The sequence below is a fragment of the Amblyraja radiata genome, unplaced genomic scaffold, assembly GCF_010909765.2.
Source record: "Amblyraja radiata isolate CabotCenter1 unplaced genomic scaffold, sAmbRad1.1.pri scaffold_4_ctg1, whole genome shotgun sequence".
Taxonomy (NCBI): domain Eukaryota; kingdom Metazoa; phylum Chordata; class Chondrichthyes; order Rajiformes; family Rajidae; genus Amblyraja; species Amblyraja radiata.
This window is the reverse complement of record NW_022630571.1, coordinates 372076-392822: the sequence shown is the minus strand read 5'-3', so window position 1 is coordinate 392822 and position 20747 is coordinate 372076. Positions and strand designations below refer to the sequence as shown.

The window sequence follows — 20747 nt, the reverse complement described above, 5'->3', positions numbered from 1 at the left end:
TGGCTGCTGCCTTTTTGTCAACACAAGTTCCTTCAAAGCACTAACAAAGGCCTTTAAAAAAGATGTCAGCAGTAGGAGCAAAATACAGAGTTGCATTCAGGTGAGAAGCAAAAGCGCAATCATTGGAAGCTAGTTGAAAATAAAAAAAATAAAACTGCAGATGCTTGAAAAATGGAATTAAATGCTTTTCTGTTTATATTTCATAACGATTCCAAGCTTGCTTGAAACTCACAGTAATAAATATTATTAAGCTTCTGCTTAATGCAAATGGATATCTGTGTCTCTCTTATATATAACATTGAAAATGCCTCAGAAGTATTTAATTTGTGGTAAAGGAGTTTAGGTCATCCTAAGGTCATGGCAGACAGTGCATAAATCCGTTCATGCGTCACATAATTTCAATCCATTTAAATTAGAGGATTCAATGTCATGCTGTGTGAGCATACAATTTACAATAGTCCATGTGATCTATCCTTGTACACAAGCTGTTCCAGCTGATCAAATGGATGTTGGCTGCAGCTAGATCAGGAAGACACACTAAGATAACTGATGCTTTAGAGTATATATTTCTCAAGAATACAATAAAATCAAATGAATGGGAAGAAAGTGAATATTAATTCGATGAGAAAGAATATTCAGCCTTTCAAGATCATATACAGTTTACTTTTGAATACAAAGTGTTGGAGTAACGCAACAGGTCAGGCATCATCTCTGGAGGAAATGGATATGCGATGTTTCGGGTCGGGAGCCTTCTTCAGATTCTTGGGAACAGATGTGGCAAAATTGTGAGGATGCAGCAGAGGCTGGGAATTTGAGAAATTAGTTTAGTTTAGTTTGGAAAAGCAGCGTAGAAATGGGTCCTTTTTTCCACGTCAACCATCGATCACCCATTCACACTAGTTCTATATTATCCCACTATGTTATCCCGCTTTCTCATCTACTTCCCACACATTAAGGGCAATTTTGTTTTTACCTAGGCCTACAAACCTGTACATTTGTGAGATGCAGGAGGAAACTAGAAAACACAGAGGAAACCCACACGGTCACAGCGAGAAAATACAATCTCCGCAAACATAGCATCTAAAGTCAGGATCAAACCTGGCTCTCTGGTGCGGTGAGGTAGTAGTTCTAACAGCTGTGCAAATGTGCCAACCAAATGACATGTTTATGTTCTGCACCTTCCAGATGACATGAGATTTTTGTTTTTTTATTTTTCACACACTATTTATTTATTTTGTCTTGTGGAATTTACATGTCATTTAGGTTGAATTTACCTATAATTTTTTTTGTGTTGTCGGAGTCCATTTGCCTGTGATGCAGCTGCAAGCAAGATTTTCTTTGTACCTATTCCTCACCGTATTTGGGCACGACATTAAACTCACCTTGACTTGATTTAATTACACAAAGTCATCCTTACTAACATTTAGTTTTGTTTATTGTCACGTGTACCAGGGTACAGTGAAAAGCTTTTTTGTTGCGTGCTATCCAGTCAGAGGAAAGACTGTACATGATAACGATCGAACCGTCCATAGTGTACAGATACAGGATAATGGGAATAACGTTTAGTGCAAGATAAAGTCCAACAAAGTCCGATTAAAGATATTCTGAGGGTGTCTAATGAGAGTAAATCAGGTCCTTGAATTTGGAGGTATGCGTTTTCACACTTCTGTACCTCTTGCCTTAAGGGGGAGGGGAGAAGAGGAAGTGACCGGGGTGAGACTTGTCCTTGATTATGCTGATGGACTTACAGAGGAGGCGTGAAGTGTAGATCAAGTCAATGGAAAGGAGGTGGTTTGTGTGATGGTCTGAGCTGCATCCACAACTCTCTGCAATTTCTTACGGTCTTGGATCCCCAGACCATGCTGTGATGCATTACTCCTCTACTAATGCATCTTAATCTTCCAATCCAGAATTGGTTGAATGGATTCAGAACTGGCCTATTGATAGAAGATAGAGGGTTGTGATGGAAATTGTGATGTTCCCATTACAGGAAGGATGTAGAGGCTTTGTAGAGGGCGCCGAAAAGGTTTAGCGGAATGCTGCCCTGATTAGGGGGAATTAGCTCCATGCAGAGGTTGGTCGAACTTGGATTGTTTAGACATTGAGTGTCAAAATGTCAAAGACTAGAGTATAACTTTATGGTGGGATTTAAAAGTGGGATAACATAGAACTAGTGCGAACAGGTGATCGCTGTTCAGTGTGGAATCGGTAAGCCAGAGGGCCTGTTTCCATGCTGTATCTTTCAATCAATCAATCAAGAGTGTTATTCTTGAACACTCTTATGGACTCAGACAGCACGGAAACAAGCCATTCAGCTAAACTTGCCCAAGCCGACCAAGACGACCCATCTACCCTAGTCCCACCTGCCTATGTTTAGCCCATATATCCCCCATTCCCTGTCCAAATATGTTTTGATGTTGCTCTAAAAACTGCCACAACTGTCTCCTCTGACTTGTTTCTATGCTGTATCTGTAAACTAAACTAAACCAGGCATTTCATTAAACTTCCCCCGAGCTATTATTATAGTAACAGTGAATATATTCTAATAGATACAGTGTGGATACAACAAGAAGCATGGGCTGTGTGTACAGGGATAACGCAGCAGGGGGAGCAAAGAGTCTTTGCACCGGCTGAGACTGGAAGATATCAGATTCCGTTCACAGCCAAACATCTTGGACGGGAAGAGACCATTCGGTAGCGATAGATGCTTCTTCTCCGTGCTGTCCCTCTCCTACTCCTTGCTGGGCAGGAGACACTGCTGGCCAGTCAGCGCCCGGGAGGGGAGTCTCCGACACTGAATCGAACGTTGCAACATTTCCGAATGTTGTAACATTTCACCGAGTCGATACATTTCACCAGCGCGGGAATTAAAGGGGCCGCGACCCCGAACTTTTGCCTCATTCACCTCAAAGGGAAACCCACCATGGCGGTGTCTCCTTACTTTGCACCGGGGGTATTGACTCGGAGCATGGGCCGGGGGCCCAGCTGGCCCGGCAGAGGTAAGGACCGCGGCTTCAGGTTGGGAAGGAACCTCAACAGGTTAGCTCAACCGGGACCAGACAATTGCCGGGACTATGAGACAGATGGGACCGCCGCAGAGAGCCAGGTGACGCAGTCTGTCCTCAAATGTAAGCGGAAGAACAAGAAGAAGAGCGTGAGCAATTCCCAACAAGTTAGCCTGGAGGCGAAGGCCGAATGGGAACCGGAACGCTGGAGCGAACAGTTGAATAATATCAGGGAGATGAGGAAGGACAGGAATGCGCCCGTGGACCACATGGGAGCAGAACACTGCTTTGATAAAACGGCTGCCCCCGAGGTAATGTATTGATTATAAAACATCTAAGTCCATAACTCACTGAAAGAGGCAACACAAATCGAGTGGTAAAGATAATGTATGGTATGTTCACCTTCATTGGTTGGTGCATTGAGTATAAGAGTTAAAAAACTGAATTGCAGCTTTATAAACATCAGGAATTGCAGATGCTGGTTCACAAAAAAGATACAGAGTGTTGGAGTAACTCAGCAGGTTAGACAGCATTAGGGTTTCCAACTGTCCTGTATTAGCCGGACATCCCGTATTTTGGACTAAATTGGTTTGTCCCGTACAGGACCACCCTTGTCCCGTATTTGACTGCTACTACTCGGGTCGAGGGGACTGTCGAGTCGGAGCACCACATCCGGCCCTGCCTCAGCTGTCCCAACGTAGTGCAGCCTATGGAGTGCAGCAGCAGCGCCTCGCCCGTGGCCACGTCGGTCGGCAGCCCGGCCAGCTGTTCGTCCTTCGGACCTTCGCTTACCGCCGACACCACCACCCCTCCTCATGCTCGATCATCGGTTCATGAGTTGGATGGGGTGCCGGACTTTGCGAGCGACATCACGCAGCCAGGGCCAAAACTTCTCAGCTGGCCCACCGGCTGGGCTTTGTGTAGAGTCCAGCACCCGGGCCAACTCATCATTCACCCAGCCATGGCCGAGTCAGTCAACGAATTGCCGTCGGGAATTAGTCCCTTACTTGGGAGTGAGAAAGTTGGCCCACTCTGACCAGCGATCACCCCATACGGTACCACTATCCTACACACTAGGGAAAATTTACCATTTTTCCGGCCAATTAACCTACAAACCTGTATGTCTTTGGAGTGTGGGAGGAAACGGGAGCACCCAGAGAAAACCCACGTGGTCACAGGGAGAACGTACAAACTCCATATAGACAGCACCTGTGGTCAGGATTGAACCCAAGTCTCTGGCGCTGGAAGCGCAGCAACTCTGCCGCTGCGCCACTATGCGGCCCCTGTAGAGGAAGTGGGTAGACGACGTTTCAGAAGGGTCAAAATGTCACCTATCCATGTCCTCCAGAGACACTGCCTGATCAGGCATAATTTTAAGATGAAAAGGCAAAAATCAGGGGAGATGTGTCGAACACATTTTTACACAGAGAGTGGTGGATTCCTGGTGGTGGTGGAGGCAGATACCATAGTGGCATTTAAAAGGCTTTTGAAGAGGCACATGAATGTGCCGGGAACAGGTATATGGATCAAATGCAGACAGTGGAGATTCGTTTAACCTGGCATCATGGCCTGTTCAGCATGGACATTATGGACCAAAGGGCCTCTTCCTATGCTGCATTGTTGTATGTTCTATGCAGCTATTTTCATCAGCTTGGGTCTCCCCAACTCAAATGTAACTGAGAGATTAATGATAAGGTGTAATGGCACCAGAATACTACAGTACAAACTTCCAGACAGTAGTAAATGAAGAGATGATTAGTTTCACACAAACATAAATATAACTTAGGAGCAGGAGAAGGCTATTTGTCATTCATGCCGATCATTAATTTCTGAAATACCCATTACCTCCAGTAACCATTCACTCCCTTATTATCCAGTCTCTACGTCTGCCTTAAAAATACAAAATTCATCCTTCGTCCACAGCCCTTGACGAAAGAGTTCCGAAGACTCACGACTGCATGAGAAGAATAACAGTTGCTTCGTTTCTGTCTTAAATGGGTGACCCTTTATTTATTTACAGTGACCCACAGTTTTAACACGTCTCAGTAGAAAAAAATTATAGAGCCCTGGAGTCATACAGCAGGGAAATCAGCCCGACACATCCATTCCCAACAAGATGTCAATCTGAGCTGGTCTCATTTGACTGCATTTGGCCCATATCCCTCGAAATCATTTCTATCGATGAAACTGTCCAAATATCTTTTAAACATTGTAATTATACCCACCCTTCTACAGCTTCCAACATTGCTTCAATATCCTCTCCTCGTCCAACTTGTCAAAATTATTTGGAATCCTGTAGAGACAAGGAACTGCAAATGCTGGTTTATACAAAAGGACACAAAGTCTTCTTCTTCTTGCGTATGGCGTGCACAGCCTTGTTCTATACGATCTTATTTGATTGTGCACATCAGGTTGATTGCATTCGTCGAAACAGGACGGACCATGTGAAGGTTGCAATCTCCCACCCCAACGACACAAAGTGCTGGAGTAACTCGGCGGGTCAGGCAGCATCTCTGGAGAACATGTTTGGGTGACATTTAGGGTTTTGACTCTTCTTCAGGAAGAAGGGTCCCAACCTGAAACGTCACCTGTCCATGTTTTGCAGAAATGCTGCCCGACCTGCTGAGTTACTTCAGCACTTTGTTTAGTTTATTATTGTCACATGTACAGTGAAAAGCTTTTTTTGGAGCGTGCTATCCAGTCAAGAAAGACTATACTTGATTACATTCAAGCCGTCCAATAAGGTACACACACAGGATAAAAGGAATAACATTTAATGCAAGACAAAGACCAGTGAAGTTCGATTAAAGATAGCCTGAAGGTCTCTGAGGTAGATGGTAGTTTAGGACAACTTAGTTGGTGATATGATGGTTCAGGTGTCTGATATTTGCTGGGAGAAAATTGTGTCTGAATCTGGAAGTATGCGTTTTGACAATTCTGTACCTCTTTACTGATGGTAGAGGGGAAAAGAGGGAGTGGCCGGAGTGAGACTCGTCCTTGATTATGCTGCTGGCCTTGCCGAGGCAGAGTGAAGTGTAATGTGCCGTTTCTTTGGAATGTTACCTGCTTCAATCAAGTCCTTCCTCACTCCTCCGAACTTCAGCTATACAAGCCTGCCTGTTCTTTCATCACAAGGCAATTTCCTTTTTTAATGAGCCAATTTCAGGTATTAGTCCAGAACTTCAGAAAGAGCTCGTAGACCAGGAATTGCTGGAGTAACTCAGCGGATCAGGTAGCATCTCTGGAGGACTTGGATAGGTGGCATTTCAGGTCAGGACCCTTGTATCGCCAGAAAGACCTTTCGACTTTAGAGGTGCAGGTGAAAGGCACTATCCTACACATTGTGGACAACTTACAATTTTACCAAAGCCAATGAACCTACAAACCTGTACATCTTTTGGAGTGTGGGGGGAAAGCGGAGCACCCGGAGAAGATCTACAAAGTCACGGGGAGAACGTATAAACTCCGTACAGACAGTACCCGTAGTTAGGATTGAACCCGGGTCACTGGGCTGTAAGGCAACAACTCTACCACTGTGCCACCCAGTTGTACTACTTCTGCTCTTAAAATATTGCATCGCAGGATGCACCTTGGGGAGCATTGGTTCGATGGATCAACCAAAAGATCCTATTTCCAACTGTGCAAAACACAAAATGTTGCAGGAATGTAGCACGTCAGCCAGCATCTCTGGAAGGAAAGGACAAACAATGTCTGGGTCAAACCTGTCCATTCCCTCCACAGTTGCTGTCAGACATGCTGAGTTCCTCCAGCACTTTGCATTTTGCTGAAGATTCCAGCATCTGCAGTTCCTTGTGTCTCACTTCCACTGTGCTGCATTTTTTAAACACAATCGCTGGTTTGTTTAGGTCATTTTAGTGAAGACATTTAAATTCTCTCTACCAGTCACTGAGGCACAACCTCCTCATGGTATTTTTGATGCTTTTCCCAAATCTTGGCTGTTGGCTTGAGAGATAGTGGGACCCATTGGGAAGATGTTAGCTTGTCTGAGAGTGGCGCGCCCCTAGAGTTACTGCCTTACAGTGCCAGAGTTCTGGGTTCGATCCTGACTACGGGTGCTGTCTGTGTGGAGTCTGCACACATTGCCTTCAGGAGATTGGGGATGGGAGGAATATCACTTGTGGGTCATTAACTTCAGATGTTTATCAAAGATCAATTCTGATATACAGTAAAAGTTGAAGATAGGCACAAAAAGCTGGAGTATCTCAGCGGGAGAGGCAGGTTTCGGGTGGAGACCATTCGTCAATCTGAAGAAGGGTCTCAACCCGAAACATCACCTATTCCTTCTCTCCAGAGATGCTGCCTGTCCCGCTGAGTTACTCCAGCTTTTTGTGTCTAAACCAGCATCTGCAGTTCCTTCCTACACAGGTAAAAGTTGATGGTTAAAATGGAACACTCTGCTTCATATTAAGTTGACACTGACTATTCGTTTTTTTAGTTTAGTTTAGAGATACAGCGTGGAAACAAGCCCCTCGGCCCACTGAATCTGTACTTACAAGCGATTCCCACACACTAACACTATCCTACACACACTGGGGACAATTTACAATTTCACCATGTCAATTAGCCTACAAACCTGTACGACGTTGGAATGTGGGAGGATAACGGAGCACCCGGAGAAAACCAATGCAGGTCATAGGGAGAACGTACAATCTATGTGCAGACAGCACCCATAGTCAGGATCAAACTCTGATCTCTGGTGCTGTAAGGCAGCAGCTCTACCGCTGCGCCATCTGATCTGTCTTTTTTGGAATTCTGCAGGTTATGAGATATCAGGTCCTTCTGTCGCTCATGTTGTCCAGTCAGACCAAAGACCAAGTGACTTTTGCCGCGATGAAACAACTGAGGGAACATGGCTTGACTGTAGAAAATATTCTCAAGATGGACGACAAGACACTGGGACAACTTATCCATCCAGTGGGATTCTGGAGGGTGAGTTCACCAGTTACAGCAGCTTAATTACAGTATTATAAATTAAACTTCCTCAGTACAGTGACACAATCTTCATGGCTTCATCATGGCAGCTGTAGTTTAGCTGTCAAGACCGTCAGCTCTGGAATTCCCTCCCAATATCCCTCACTACTTCCCTTCATAAACAGTTTAGGAACAGGCCCTCCAACTCACAATATCCGTGCCGAACGTGATCCCAAGTTAATGTATTGTCTTTCCGCTGACTGGTTAGCATGCAATAAAAGCTATTCATTGTACCTCGATACACGTGACCTTAATCCTAACTCGACTAATCCCCTCTGCCTGCACTTATTCCATATCCATAACACTCCATTCCCTGCATAGCCATGTGCCCATCTAAATGCTTCTTACATGCCACTATTTTATTTGCCACAGCCACAACCACTGGCACCACGTTCCAGGCACCCATCACTTTCCGTGTAAGAAAAACTTGTCCTGCACATCTCCATAAACTTTGCTACCCATTTTAACTCCCTTGCCCATAATGACGTTTCTGTCCTGGGCCTCCACCATTGCCAGAGTGAGGCCATACACAAGCACCTTATTTTCTGTTTGGACAGCTCACAACCCCAATAGTATGAACATTGAATTCTCCAATTTTAAGTGTCTAACCATCAATAACCCTTTTGAAGAAGGTAACTCAGCGGGTCAGGCAGCATCTCTGGAGAAAATGGATAGGTGACATTTTGGGTCTGAATTTAGTCTGAAGAAAGATTCCAACCTGAAATGTCACCTATCCATTTTCTCCAGAGATGCTGCCTGACCCGCTGAGCATCTTGTGTCCATCTTTTGTATAAACAAGCATCTGCAGTACCTTTTTTTATTACAGCAATAGCCCTTTCCTCTTTTCCCATCCCCTTCCATCTATATCCTTCCTCTGACTTCACATTTTGTGCCTCTTCCCTCCTTATCTCCTAGCCATTTGCCTTCCCCTCTGTGGCCTTCATCCACCCATCTATCTATCTCATCGCCTGTATCCACCTATCACTTGCCAGGGTTTGTCCCACCCCACCTTTCTTCCAGCTTTCTCACCCACTCCCCTTCCAAATTACAATCAGTCTGAAGAAGGGTCCTGACCCAAAATATCACCTTTCCATGTTCTCCAGGGATGCTGCCTGACCTGCTGTTACTCCAGCACTTTGTATCTCTTTTTGTTTTTTAATCATTGTCGGGTATTTTCAGCCATTCATCAATGGATTCCTTGACAATGTTCCCAGCAAGGCAAAAGAACTTGGTCAATAAATTGCCTCAGAGGCAGAGGTGTTCCAGGTAGTAAGTGTGGTCTTTAGATAACATAATTAAAACACAGATGAACAGCAGAATTACGAATGTCCTTCTCCACAATATATTGTCTTTCAAAATGTCGCCAGGCACAACAACAAAGAGATTATCAAGAAGATGTAAAAACAAGGAACTGCAGATGCTGCTTCACAACTGCTTGAGTAACTCAGTGGGTCAAGCAGCATTTCTGGAGAACACGAACTATCAAATAACATCTTGTGGCCTGGGATACATGGAAGATACATGCCCAGTCCATCATGTAACGTCCAGGTTCAGGAGCAGCTTCTTCCCACAGTCATCAGGCTTTTAAACACTACAACCTCCAAATAAAGTCTGAACTACGTAGACTTGGGGGCATTGCTTTTGTTGCTAATTTTGTTTGTTTGTTTGTTGTATGTGTGTCTGTATCATGTAATATACACAAACACATGTTTGTGTGTGTATGTCTGTGTATATATATATATATATATTGTGAATTTTTCATTTATTATTATATTTACAGAGTACTATGTTTACATATTCTGTTGTGCTGCTTCAAGTAAATATTTCATTGCCCTGTTTGGGACCTATGACAATAGAACATTTTTGACTCTTGAATATTTAGACAGGTGACATCTGCTGACTTTGAATATACGGGATTTACTAGTTAGATGTACAAATTAAATCGCTGTACCTGACTCCTGCTCTGGGCAGTGGATGGACCAGCATTTAAGAAACCCTGGTATCTTGGAAAGCCATTTGCCTGGGAATCAACATTTTCCCTCTACCCGCCCATGTGAAACCTCTTTCGTGCATATTGCAACTGAATGGATCAATCATGTTTTAATTTAGAGATACAGCACGACACAGTGACGCAGCTGTGGAGTTGCTGCCTTACAGCACCAGATACCCAGGTTCGATCCTGACTATGGTGCCATCTGTATGTAGTTTGTATTTTCTACCTGTCACAGCGTGGGCTTTCTTCGGGTGCTGCGGTTTCCACCCACACTCCAAAGACGTACAGGTTTGTAGATTAATTGGCTTAGATAAAAATTGTGAATTGTCCCTAGTGTGTCGGATAGTGCTAGTGTACGGGGTGATGGCTGGGCGGCGCGGACTCAGTGGGCTGAAGATCCTGATTCCATGCTGTTTCTCTAAAGTCTAAAGCAAGGAAACAGATCAATGGCCGGTGAGAATCCTATACAGCGATACAGCGTGGAAACAGGCCCTTCAGCCCACCCGAGTCCATGCCGATCATTGATTACTCCTTCACGCTAGTTCTATCTTCATCGACATTATCCAACTTTCTTATCTACTTATACATTAGGGGCAATTTACAGAGGCATATTGTCCGACAAACCCGCACATCTTTGCGATGTGGGAGGAAACCGAAGTACCCAGAGGAAACCCACGCGGTCCTAGGAACATACAAACTCCACGCAGACTGTGCCCGAGGTCAAGATGGAATACGGGAATCTGGCGCTGTGAGGCAACAGCTCTTCCAGCTTCACCACTGTACTGGCCAACTCTCTTACCTAATTCCCTGATGTGATTTACTTGCGCAGAGCAAAGTAAGATACATCAAGCAGACCACGGCGATCCTGAAGGAACGATATGGCGGCGACATTCCCAACACCGTCAGTGAATTGCTTCACCTGCCAGGAGTGGGACCAAAGATGGCACATCTCATCATGAAGTTAGCCTGGGACCATGTGTCTGGCATCTGTAAGTACTTTTGCCAACAGCAGCAATGCAAAACCAAGGACTCGGGCTGCTAACTGCATACTTTATATGAACCAGGAGGTCTGAAATCTACTTAGGACCAGGTCTCAGCCATCCAAGTCGGGCGATGTCGATTCATATAGGAAGTCTAGGTACGACCTTGATAAGGCCATCAGAAAGGCAAAAAGGTAGTTTCACTCTAAATTGGAGGGTCTAAAAAATGATATACACCTCTGTATCTCCCCTCAGGTGTATTAGAGTCTTTAGACTTCAGAGATACAGAGGCCCTTCGTCCCACCGAGTCCACGCCGAACAGCAATCTCCTCGTACACTAACACTATCTTACACACTGGGGACAATTTACAATTTTACCAAAACCAATTACCCTACAAACCGCCACATCTTTGGAGTGTGGGGGGGAAACCGGAGCGCCCGGAGAAATCCCATGTGGTCACAGGGAGAACGTACAAACTCCATACAGACAGCACCTGTAGTCAGGATTCGAGCCAGGTCTCCGGCGTTGTAAGGCAGGAGCTCTACTGTGACGCCCCAATCCCAGAGACAGAGTTATACAGCATGGAATCAGGACCTTCAGCCCAACTTGTCCATGCTGGCTAAGATGCCCCTCCCTCATTAGTCCCCGTTGCACGCCTCTAAACCTTTCCTATCCATGTACATATCCCAATGTCTTTTATATATTTTGAGAATGAAAGGGGGGCGGAATTTAATAGGAATCTGAGGGGTAACCTTTTCACACAAAGGGTAGTGTGTGCATGGAATGAGCTGCTGGAGGGGGTAGTTAAGGCAGATACTATTGCAACGTTTCAGAAACATTTAGACAGGTACATGGATAGGACAGGTTTAGAGGGATACGGGCTAAACATAGGCAGCTGAGACTAGTATGGACATATTGGGTAAGGTGAGCCCAGGGCTTGTTTCCACACTGTATGACTATGACTTCCCATCCCACTAGTGGAGAATTCAAAACCACCACTGTCATCTGGATGACGTAACTTATTCTCATTTCTTCTCTGAGCGACTGACCCCTTTATTTTGAGACTGTTACCCCAGATTCTAAAGCCCCAGGTGATGCAAGATATAAATTCTGCATCTATTGTGTCGTGCCCCTTCAGACTGCTGTGTCTTTCGATGGGATCAAATGTCACTGATATCTAATGTGCTGTGTGTGTAAACTATACCATTGGGTGGAGCTGCAGTGCAGACTGACTACGGAGATAAGGGGATTGATCGAGCAAGCTTTTGCTAACCCAGTGAAATGCAGAAACACATCAGTAAACAAACAGCCTACAATGTCTATTTGAAGGCACAAAGGGGTGTAGACTTCAGGAAGTTCCTCTGCTGCCTGAGATCAAAAGCTTAGAACATTTTCTCCAATCTGCCTGGAGGCTGATTAATTCTATCACAATAAATAGTCTGTAAAACAACACCATGATTCAAAACGATCACGTACTCTGTCCAAATTTTGCACCGGCTTCTCTCTGGATACTAATTGGAAGGTTGGCACAGAGCCGCAGCTGTTAGCCGCTGCCTCACGGTGCCCGCCACCCGGGTTCAATCCGTACCTCGGGTGCTGTATGTGTGTGGAGTTTGCACATTCTCTCTGTGACCGCATGGGTTTCCTCCGGGTTCTCCAGTTTCCTCCCACATCCAAAAGAACGTCCGGTTTGTAGGTCAATCAACCTCTGTAAATTGCCCCTAATGTGTCGGATAGTGCACGGGTGATCGTTGGTAGACGCGGACTCCGTGGGCCAAAGAGCCTGTTTCCACGCTGTATCTCTAATCTAAACTAACCATGTATTGAGCCATCCTGCATGGAAACAGGCCCTTTGGCCCAACTCAACCATGCTGACCAAGATCCAGTTTCCTCCCACATCCCAAAAAAACGTGCAAGTCTGTAGGTTAATTGGCCCTCTGTGCATTGCCCCTAAAGTGTAGGGAGTGGATGGCTGATCAATGGTCAGTATGGACTCAGTGGGCCGAATGGCCTGTTTCATGCTGTATCTTTAAGCTAAACTAAGTGAGGTGAATCCTTAGTAATTTCACACAGACGTTGAAGGCATAAACCAGGGACCCTTCAAAATATTTCGAATTATTTGGCATTAAATGTTTCAAAAATTTGGAAATAAATATTTAGAATCGTCAAAAATTGGAGTTTGGAGATTTAGAGTTCTGTTTCTTCTTGTCACCGAGGTACAGGGAAAAGCTTCTTTGTGGCGTGCTATCCAGTCAGCGAACCTGGAGTTAACTATTTCACTTCATCAAAAAGTCTGCTGGCTCTTTACTGATAAGTGCTGCCATTTATTGGTACACTGGGACTAGTGAATGTAAACTAAGATTACTAAGTAAACTAATTAAGTAATCTCAGTGAAAAAAATACAAACTGCGGCAATCTCCCTATAAAAGTGCAGCAATTTCATGAGAGAACAACTGCATGTCAATTAATGAGCATAAAATTAATGAGAGTAACGTTCATGCGTTTGATTGGGTAATTACTTAATCATCTCCACCCTAGTGCCTATTGTGTTTTGACTAAATGCAACCTTTGATACATTAGGAGATTGGTAATTTTGCAAAAGACAATCCAGATAAGGGATGTAGGAAGGAACTGTGGATGCTGTTCAACCCTGACGATAGACTAATGTAACTCAGCGGGAAGAAGGGTCTTGACCCGAAAAGCCACCCATTCCTTTTCTCCCGAGATGCTGCCTGACCTGCTGAGTTACTCCAGCATTTTGTGTCCATCCAAAATTTCAGGGCAGCACGGTGGCGCAGCAGTAGAGCTACCAGAGATCCAGATTCGATCCTGACTACGGGTGCTGTCTGTATGGAGTTTGCACATTCTCCCTGTGACCGCGTGGGTTTCCTCTGGGTGCTCCAGTTTCCTCCCACATTCCAAAGACGTGCAGGTTTGTAGATTAGTTGGTTTCAGTAAATTGTCCCGAGTGTGTCGGATGGAACTAGTGTACGCTGTTCGGCTGTGGACTCAGTGGGCCGAAGGGCCAGTTTCCACGCTGTATCTCTAAACTAAACACAGAGGGCTACAGTAACTATGCAGATCAGGCAACATCTGTGGAGGTTGATAGGCATTCCCTCCGCAGATGCTTGCCTGGGTGACTCCACCATTTTGTGTTTCACTTCAAAAGCAGTATTGAGAGAATGCTCCACTCCCAGAGATTAGCAATGCGAATGATACTGTATAATACACAGTGCTTTTCTGGTAGCTGGTATGCACAATTAATCTCCATGTGTGCCAAATGGCTGGTAAATATAATAGGGATGTTTAACTTTTTAGAAGTGCCGATATGCTGTACTAGTGCGTAACGTCACAAAAACAAGCATTGATAACGCATGCCTTTATTTACAATTCATGAGGATGTTGCCAGCACTCATGGGCCTGAGCTACAGGGAGAAGTTGTTTAGACTAGGACTTTATTCCTTGGAGCGCAGGAGTCTAGGGGATGATCTTATAGGTGTATAAAATCATGAGGGGAATTGATATCCTGGGTAGGGGAATTAATAACCAGAGGACATAGGTTTAAAGTGAGGGGGAAAAGATATAATAGAAACCTGAGGGACAACTTTTTCACTCAGAGAGTGGTGGGCATATGGAGCGAGCGGCCAGGGGAGGTAGGTGAGGCAGGTACTGTAAAAACATTTAAACAGCAGGTACATGAATGGGGAAGTTTTCAAGGGATGTTGATCAAATGTGGGCTACTAGGAATTGCTTAGTTGAGGCATCTTGATTGGTATGGACAAGTTGGGCTGAAGGGCCTGTTTCCATGCTGTACGACATCTAGGACTCTATTGCAACCCTGCAAACTACTGGCTCTGCATTTTATCTCAAAACAATGATCACTAAACACACCATCAATCACATAAGTTGTTTGTGACGGTTTAATCTCCCAGACTGGCTAGCTGTAGTATGACCTTGACAAGAGAAATTGAGTTTAATTGTGTAACCTTGTTCTGAGTCTAAAAAGGAGAAAGAAGGGTGTATTTGTATTGCATTATTTCTAACCTCGCACTGTTCCAATTATGACTAGTAAAATTATTTTGAAAAATAGCGAATGTGTAGTGAACAGCCATCAAATCTTTATTTAATCCAAGTGGCATACTTCAATTAATTTGTGCTATATCTCTCCACTTCACTGTCAATATCTCTCCCTTCCCTTTCGCCTGACTAGTCTGAAGAAGGGTCTCGACCCGAAACGTGGCCTCAACAGATGTCTGTGGCAATGAATTCCACAGATTCACCACCCTCTGACTTAAGAATCCCCACCTCATCTCCTTTCTAAGTAATGTCCTTTTATTCTGAGGCCACGGCCTCTGATCTTAGACTCTCCCACTGGTGGAAACATCCTCTCCACATCCACTCTAACCAGGCCTTTCACTACTTGGTAAGCATCAACATGGACCCGGCCCCCTCATCTTTGTAAACTTCAGCAAGTGCAGGCCCAGTGCCGTCAAACACAATCATTCCCACGATCATTCTCGTAAACCTCCTCTGGTCAATTGTCTAGAATGTTCTTAGTAAATATATTTATAGCATTATGAAATGTTCCTTTCTTTAATCAGGGGGCGAGACATTACGTGTGTCAATTCTCAATCAACAATATTTAATTGTCACCTTCTGATTATTTTAAATCGGACTTTACTGGACTTTATCTTGCACTCAAAGTTATTCTGTTTGTATTGTATCTGTACACTGTGGGCGTCTCAATTGTAATCGCGTATAGTCTTTCCGCTAAGATGTTCGCTATACCTCGGCACACAAGACAAAAAAGCTCATTTCATAAGTTTATAGGAGCAGAATTAGGCCATTCGGCCCATTGGGTGTACTCCGCCATTCAATCTAGGCTGATCTATCTTTCCCTCTCAACCCAATTCTCTGACCTTCTCCCCATAACCCTGACACCTCAGAGGCGAACAAGGGGGGAGAGAAAAATCAATGAAGCAAGCAAACGTGCATTTACGTCGCACCTTTCGCATCGGCCCGATAGTCCAGTGGGCTTTTGCAGTGGAGTACTTTGGGTGAGGTGCCTCGGTTTGTAGCCGAGCATTTTGATTGCAGCAGAACAATGGCTGGTGCGGATCTGCACACAATCAAAGGGCTGGGAACAAATTGTTTTTGCCAGCAGGAAATGAGTGATTATCAACATGACAAACCTATTGTCCTTCGTGGAAGAATTCCAACTCACGTCCACCATTGGGAAAGTTTCTATTCCATTTGCAAGGCTGGGTTGTGCAGTCTGTCACGATGAACTTGTTTTGCTTGAAGGTTTTTTTTTTTAAAGTTCCCCTCAGGACATGTATCGCGGGTGATGTTGACACTTATAGTCCATCCCAAATCGAGAACACGTTTAAGAGCTGACCACATCAACACAGCAGAGTGCCACAGCTGCCTCACAGTGCCAATAAACTCTCTGCAGCCCAAACCTCAGTCCCTCGAGTCCTGGAAATACGCTTGTGAAATTTAGGCTTGACGTTCACCTTTGGCCCTTGCACGCCTTCGTCCAGCTGACTTTAATCCTCGACCCTTCTCCTTTACAGGTGTTGACACCCATGTACACAGGATCGCAAATCGGCTGCAGTGGCTCGGAAAGGAGACCAAAACTCCTGAGAAAACCAGACTGGCACTGGAAGAATGGATGCCACGGTAAGTAGGGTTTGGGGAGCCCACATCCAAACGCAATAGGGTGGATGGTGCCCGGAATGCAGCCGCATATAACGCGAACAACATTGTAAGCAGGGGGTACCGGAGTTAGCAGCAATATCATCCATAAACAGTAGCCATTGATTCAGTATCAGACTAGGTAGAGACTTTACTTTAGATTTTAGAGATGCAGTGTGGAAGCAGGCCCTTCGGCCCACCTCGTCCACGCCGACCAGCAATCACCACATACACTAACACTATTCTACACACCAGGGACAATTTACACTTTGTACCAAAGCCAATTAATCTACAAGCCTGTGTCTAGGGTGTGGGAGGAAACTAGAGCACCCCGTGAAAACCAACGCCTTGATGATAACTGTCCAAGCCCTCTATATCAGCCATCAAGCAACGGAACTCAACCGTCCTATTGCCAACTAGAGAGCCATCCAGAGCTACCATCCTCCTCATTGGAGACCCTCATATGATCTCAAAACAGTAAATCAGTACAATCTCTAAAGTACGACTTTATCTTGCTTTAAACATTATACCCTTAATCAAACACTGGACGGCTTGATTGGATGGTTCAGTTTCCGGATAACAGCTGAACCATCCTCTCACCAACTAGGAAACAGTCCTGACCTCCCATCTACCGCATTGGAGACCCTCGGACTAACTATCTTTAATCAGACTGGCATTTATCTTCCACTATATGCTATTCGCTTTATCTGAACACTCTGGACGGCCTGATAGTAATCATGGACTCGGGACGACAGATGGCGCAATGCGCTAAGTGTTCGGCTGGCAACCGGAAGGTAGCTGGTTCGAATCCCGCTTGGAGTGCATACTGTCGTTGTGTCCTTGGGAAAGGCACTTCACCCACCTTTGCCTGTGTGTGTGGATGTAATTATGTGAAGCACTTTGGGGTCAATGCAAGTTGACTAAAAATGTGCTATATAAATAAAGAAATTTAAATTTAAATTTAATGTATAGTCTTTCCGCTAACTGGATAGCACGCCACAAAAAGCTTTTCACTGTCACAATAATAAACTAAACCAAATCCCCACCTGTATTAATGATAGACACAAAGTGCTGGAGTAAGTCAGCAGGTCAGGTAGCATCTCTGGAGAGAGTGGATGGGTGACGTTTTGGGTCTGGACCCTTCTTCAGACCCTGTATTCAAAGGTTCAAAGGGTATTTTATTGTCACGTGTACCAATTAAGATACAGTGAAGCTCGAATTACCATACAGCCATACTAAAAAAAAAAAGCAACAAGTCGCACAATTGCATAAAAGTTAACATAAACATCCACCACAGTGGATTCCCCACATTCCTCACTGTGATGGAAGGCAATAAAGTCTTATCTTCTTCACTCCTTATTTTCCCGCGGACGGGGCAGTCGAACCATCTGCAGTCGGGGCGATCGAAGCTCCTGCGGCCTGGAGCTCCCGAAGTTGATCTCTAACCAGGGACCGCAAGCTCCACGATGTTAAGTCCGCAGGCTCCCATGATTGTAGCTCGATCCCCAGCGAGAGGCCGCAACTCCTCGATGTTAGGCCGCAGCGCAGACGGAGATACGATACGGAAAAAATTGCATCTCCGTCGAGGTAAGAGATTTTAAAAAGTTTACGCCGATCCCTCCCCACACATAAAACAAAGCTAAAGAGCACTAAAACACACATTTAACACATACTAAAAAAACAATAAAAGAAAAAAAGGACGAGACGGATTGATGGTGAGGCAGCCAATGATGCCCCTCCATGAGGTACATATGTTACCCCCTCCTATTTCTCTTCCAGGGAACTGTGGAGTGAGACAAACTGGCTGCTGGTGGGATTTGGTCAGCAGATCTGCCTGCCAGTGAATCCTCGCTGCTCTGGATGCCTCAACAGAGATATCTGTCCCGCAGCCAAGAACAACCTCGGGAAAACAAATCGCAGGCTCTCTCCCAACTCTCCGCAACAGCCGTGCCAATAGCAGCAATAATTAAATCCTTGTGTTTAAAATGTTCAGCCCGGTATAAATTATTCAGAGGATGGGAGATGTTTGTCCCATAGTCAACTCAAACAAAACTGTGCCTGATGTTGCTGATGGATTCCAGTCGCTGCCAGAACATTGAAGACAATTGAATAATGACGTTCACAATGAGAGCAGCATGCAGGACTTAAAGAGGCATCCTTAGACTGACTGGGTTTCACAGCCTGGTAGAAAGAGTCTCACACTGACACAGCCAGACTTGTTTCTCACACTTATCAGTCACTGCACAATCCCTTACGAGGAAACCGACCAATGAAATACTGCTGAGCCAACTCTCTGCTTCACAGTTAATGGGATAAATCGTTGTAACTTTTGTGATTCGTTGCATTAACTAATGTTTAGTGATTTACCCACGTATATTAACCAGTGCTTTGCAAAGGAGAATTTCAACCATCGCTCCATGCACCAAAAATAGATACAAAGTGTTGGAGTAACTCAGCGGGTCAGGCAGCACCTCTGGAGAACATGGTTAGGTTTCAGTCCGAAGAAGGGTCCCGGCCTGAAATGTCACCTATCCATTTTCTCCAGAGACGCTGTTGGACCCACTGAGTTACTCCAGCATTTTGTGTCTATGGTGTAAACCGGTATCTGCAGTTTTATTATTCAATGCACCTATTAAGCTTGTTTGGAATACATTTTTGTTTAAGTATGCAGAAGTATAAATGTAATGACGTTTGATAGAGATGTCTTTTGAGTTGTGAATAAAACATTTAGCAGTTTCTTCCATCTCCCTCATCACATCATTCTTTCATTGTTATGTCTCCCGTACTAAATGTTCCATCTGGGAGGAGCTTAAGCCCTGACTTCAGGCCTCTGCGTATCTTTTAGTTTAGTTTAGAGTTACGGCATGGAGACAGGCCTTTCGGCCCACTGAGTCCACGCCGACCGTCGGTCATCCGTTCACGCTAGTTCTATGTTATCCCACTTTAGTCTCCACTCCTTACACACGGGGCAATTTTACAGAGGCCAACTGACCTACAAACCCGCACATCTCTAGGATGGGAGGACACAGGGTGAACGTGCAAACTCCACACACAGCATTCGATGTAAAGATAGAACCTGGGCCTGGCCCTGTGAGGCAGCAGTTCTACTAGCTACACCACTATGCCATCCCAGCTCAGTCCAACGACAGGAGAATGTGAGCAACTTGCTGTGGGCTGCCAAGTTTGCCTTTATTTCTGGAGCTCTCCTTCTCACGTGCTGTACTTTTCTTGTTTCACAGTACATATAACTGTACAGGAGTGAAATGTACAGTACAGGAACAGGCCCTTCAGCCCATGGATTGTTTGAGTTGACCCAAGGTGAGGAGTTTAGAAGAATGAGGGGAGGGGGACCTAATTAAAACGTACAGAATAGTGAAAGACTTGTATAGAGTGGATGTGGAAAGGATGTTTCTACTAGTTGGAGAGTCAAGCCTCAGAATTAAAGGATGTTCTTTTAGGAAGGAGATGAGGAGGAATTTATTTAGTTAAGGGTGGTGTATCTGTGGAATTCTTTGCCACAGAAGGCTGTGGAGGCCAAGTAAGTGGATATTTTTAAGGCAGAGATTGATAAATTCTTGATTAGTACGGGTGTCAGAGGTTATGGAGAGAAGGCAGGAGAATGGGGTTAGGAAGGAGAGATAGATCAGCCATGATTGAATGGCGGAGTAGTCTTGAATGGCCAAATGGCCTAATTTTGCTCCTATCATTTGATGATATGACAAACATCTCCTGTCTTCACTCATCACCTCCAGCCTCGGTTACGACATCCACCCTTCTCTCCCACAATTGCCTCCCGACCGACGTGGATCCACCTAAAACTTGGCAGCTCTTGCATACTTCCCGCCCCCTCCCCCCCCTTTTCCTCACCAGCACCCTCTACTCCAGTGTCGAAGAAGGTTCCTGATCCGAAACATTGAGCGTCTGCCCCCCTCCGCTAAAGCCGCCCACTCTTTCTTTCCACCCCTTCCCACGATGAGTGCACTTACCTCGGAGTTGGTGAAGCAAGTGAGACTTCTTCTCCTGTAGGAAGCAGGTGCAGAGAGGCTGGAGGTGGGGAAATTGAAGCGGAGGGTTACAGA

At 45.0% G+C, this 20747-nt stretch overlaps 1 protein-coding gene across 1 annotated transcript; it reads left to right on the top strand.

Annotated features, from left to right (window-relative positions):
* The first annotated feature begins 2611 nt into the window (after positions 1-2611).
* nthl1 (nth like DNA glycosylase 1) lies at positions 2612-19411 on the top strand. Its single transcript, XM_033016782.1, has 5 exons — positions 2612-3316; positions 7785-7955; positions 10820-10979; positions 16548-16653; positions 18448-19411. Exons 1-5 carry the CDS (start codon positions 2924-2926, stop codon positions 18623-18625), a joined length of 1008 nt encoding a protein of 335 aa, XP_032872673.1. The 5' UTR covers positions 2612-2923; the 3' UTR covers positions 18626-19411.
* The last annotated feature ends 1336 nt before the right edge of the window (positions 19412-20747 follow it).

Bases quoted from the DNA above. Each gene is read 5' to 3' on its own strand.
- nthl1 (XM_033016782.1), top strand. From the start codon at position 2,924: ATGGCGGTGTCTCCTTACTTTGCACCGGGGGTATTGACTCGGAGCATG. The intron at 10,980-16,547 runs GTAAGTACTTTT...TCTCCTTTACAG, and splicing joins GGACCATGTGTCTGGCATCT to GTGTTGACACCCATGTACAC. The intron at 16,654-18,447 runs GTAAGTAGGGTT...TTTCTCTTCCAG, and splicing joins CTGGAAGAATGGATGCCACG to GGAACTGTGGAGTGAGACAA.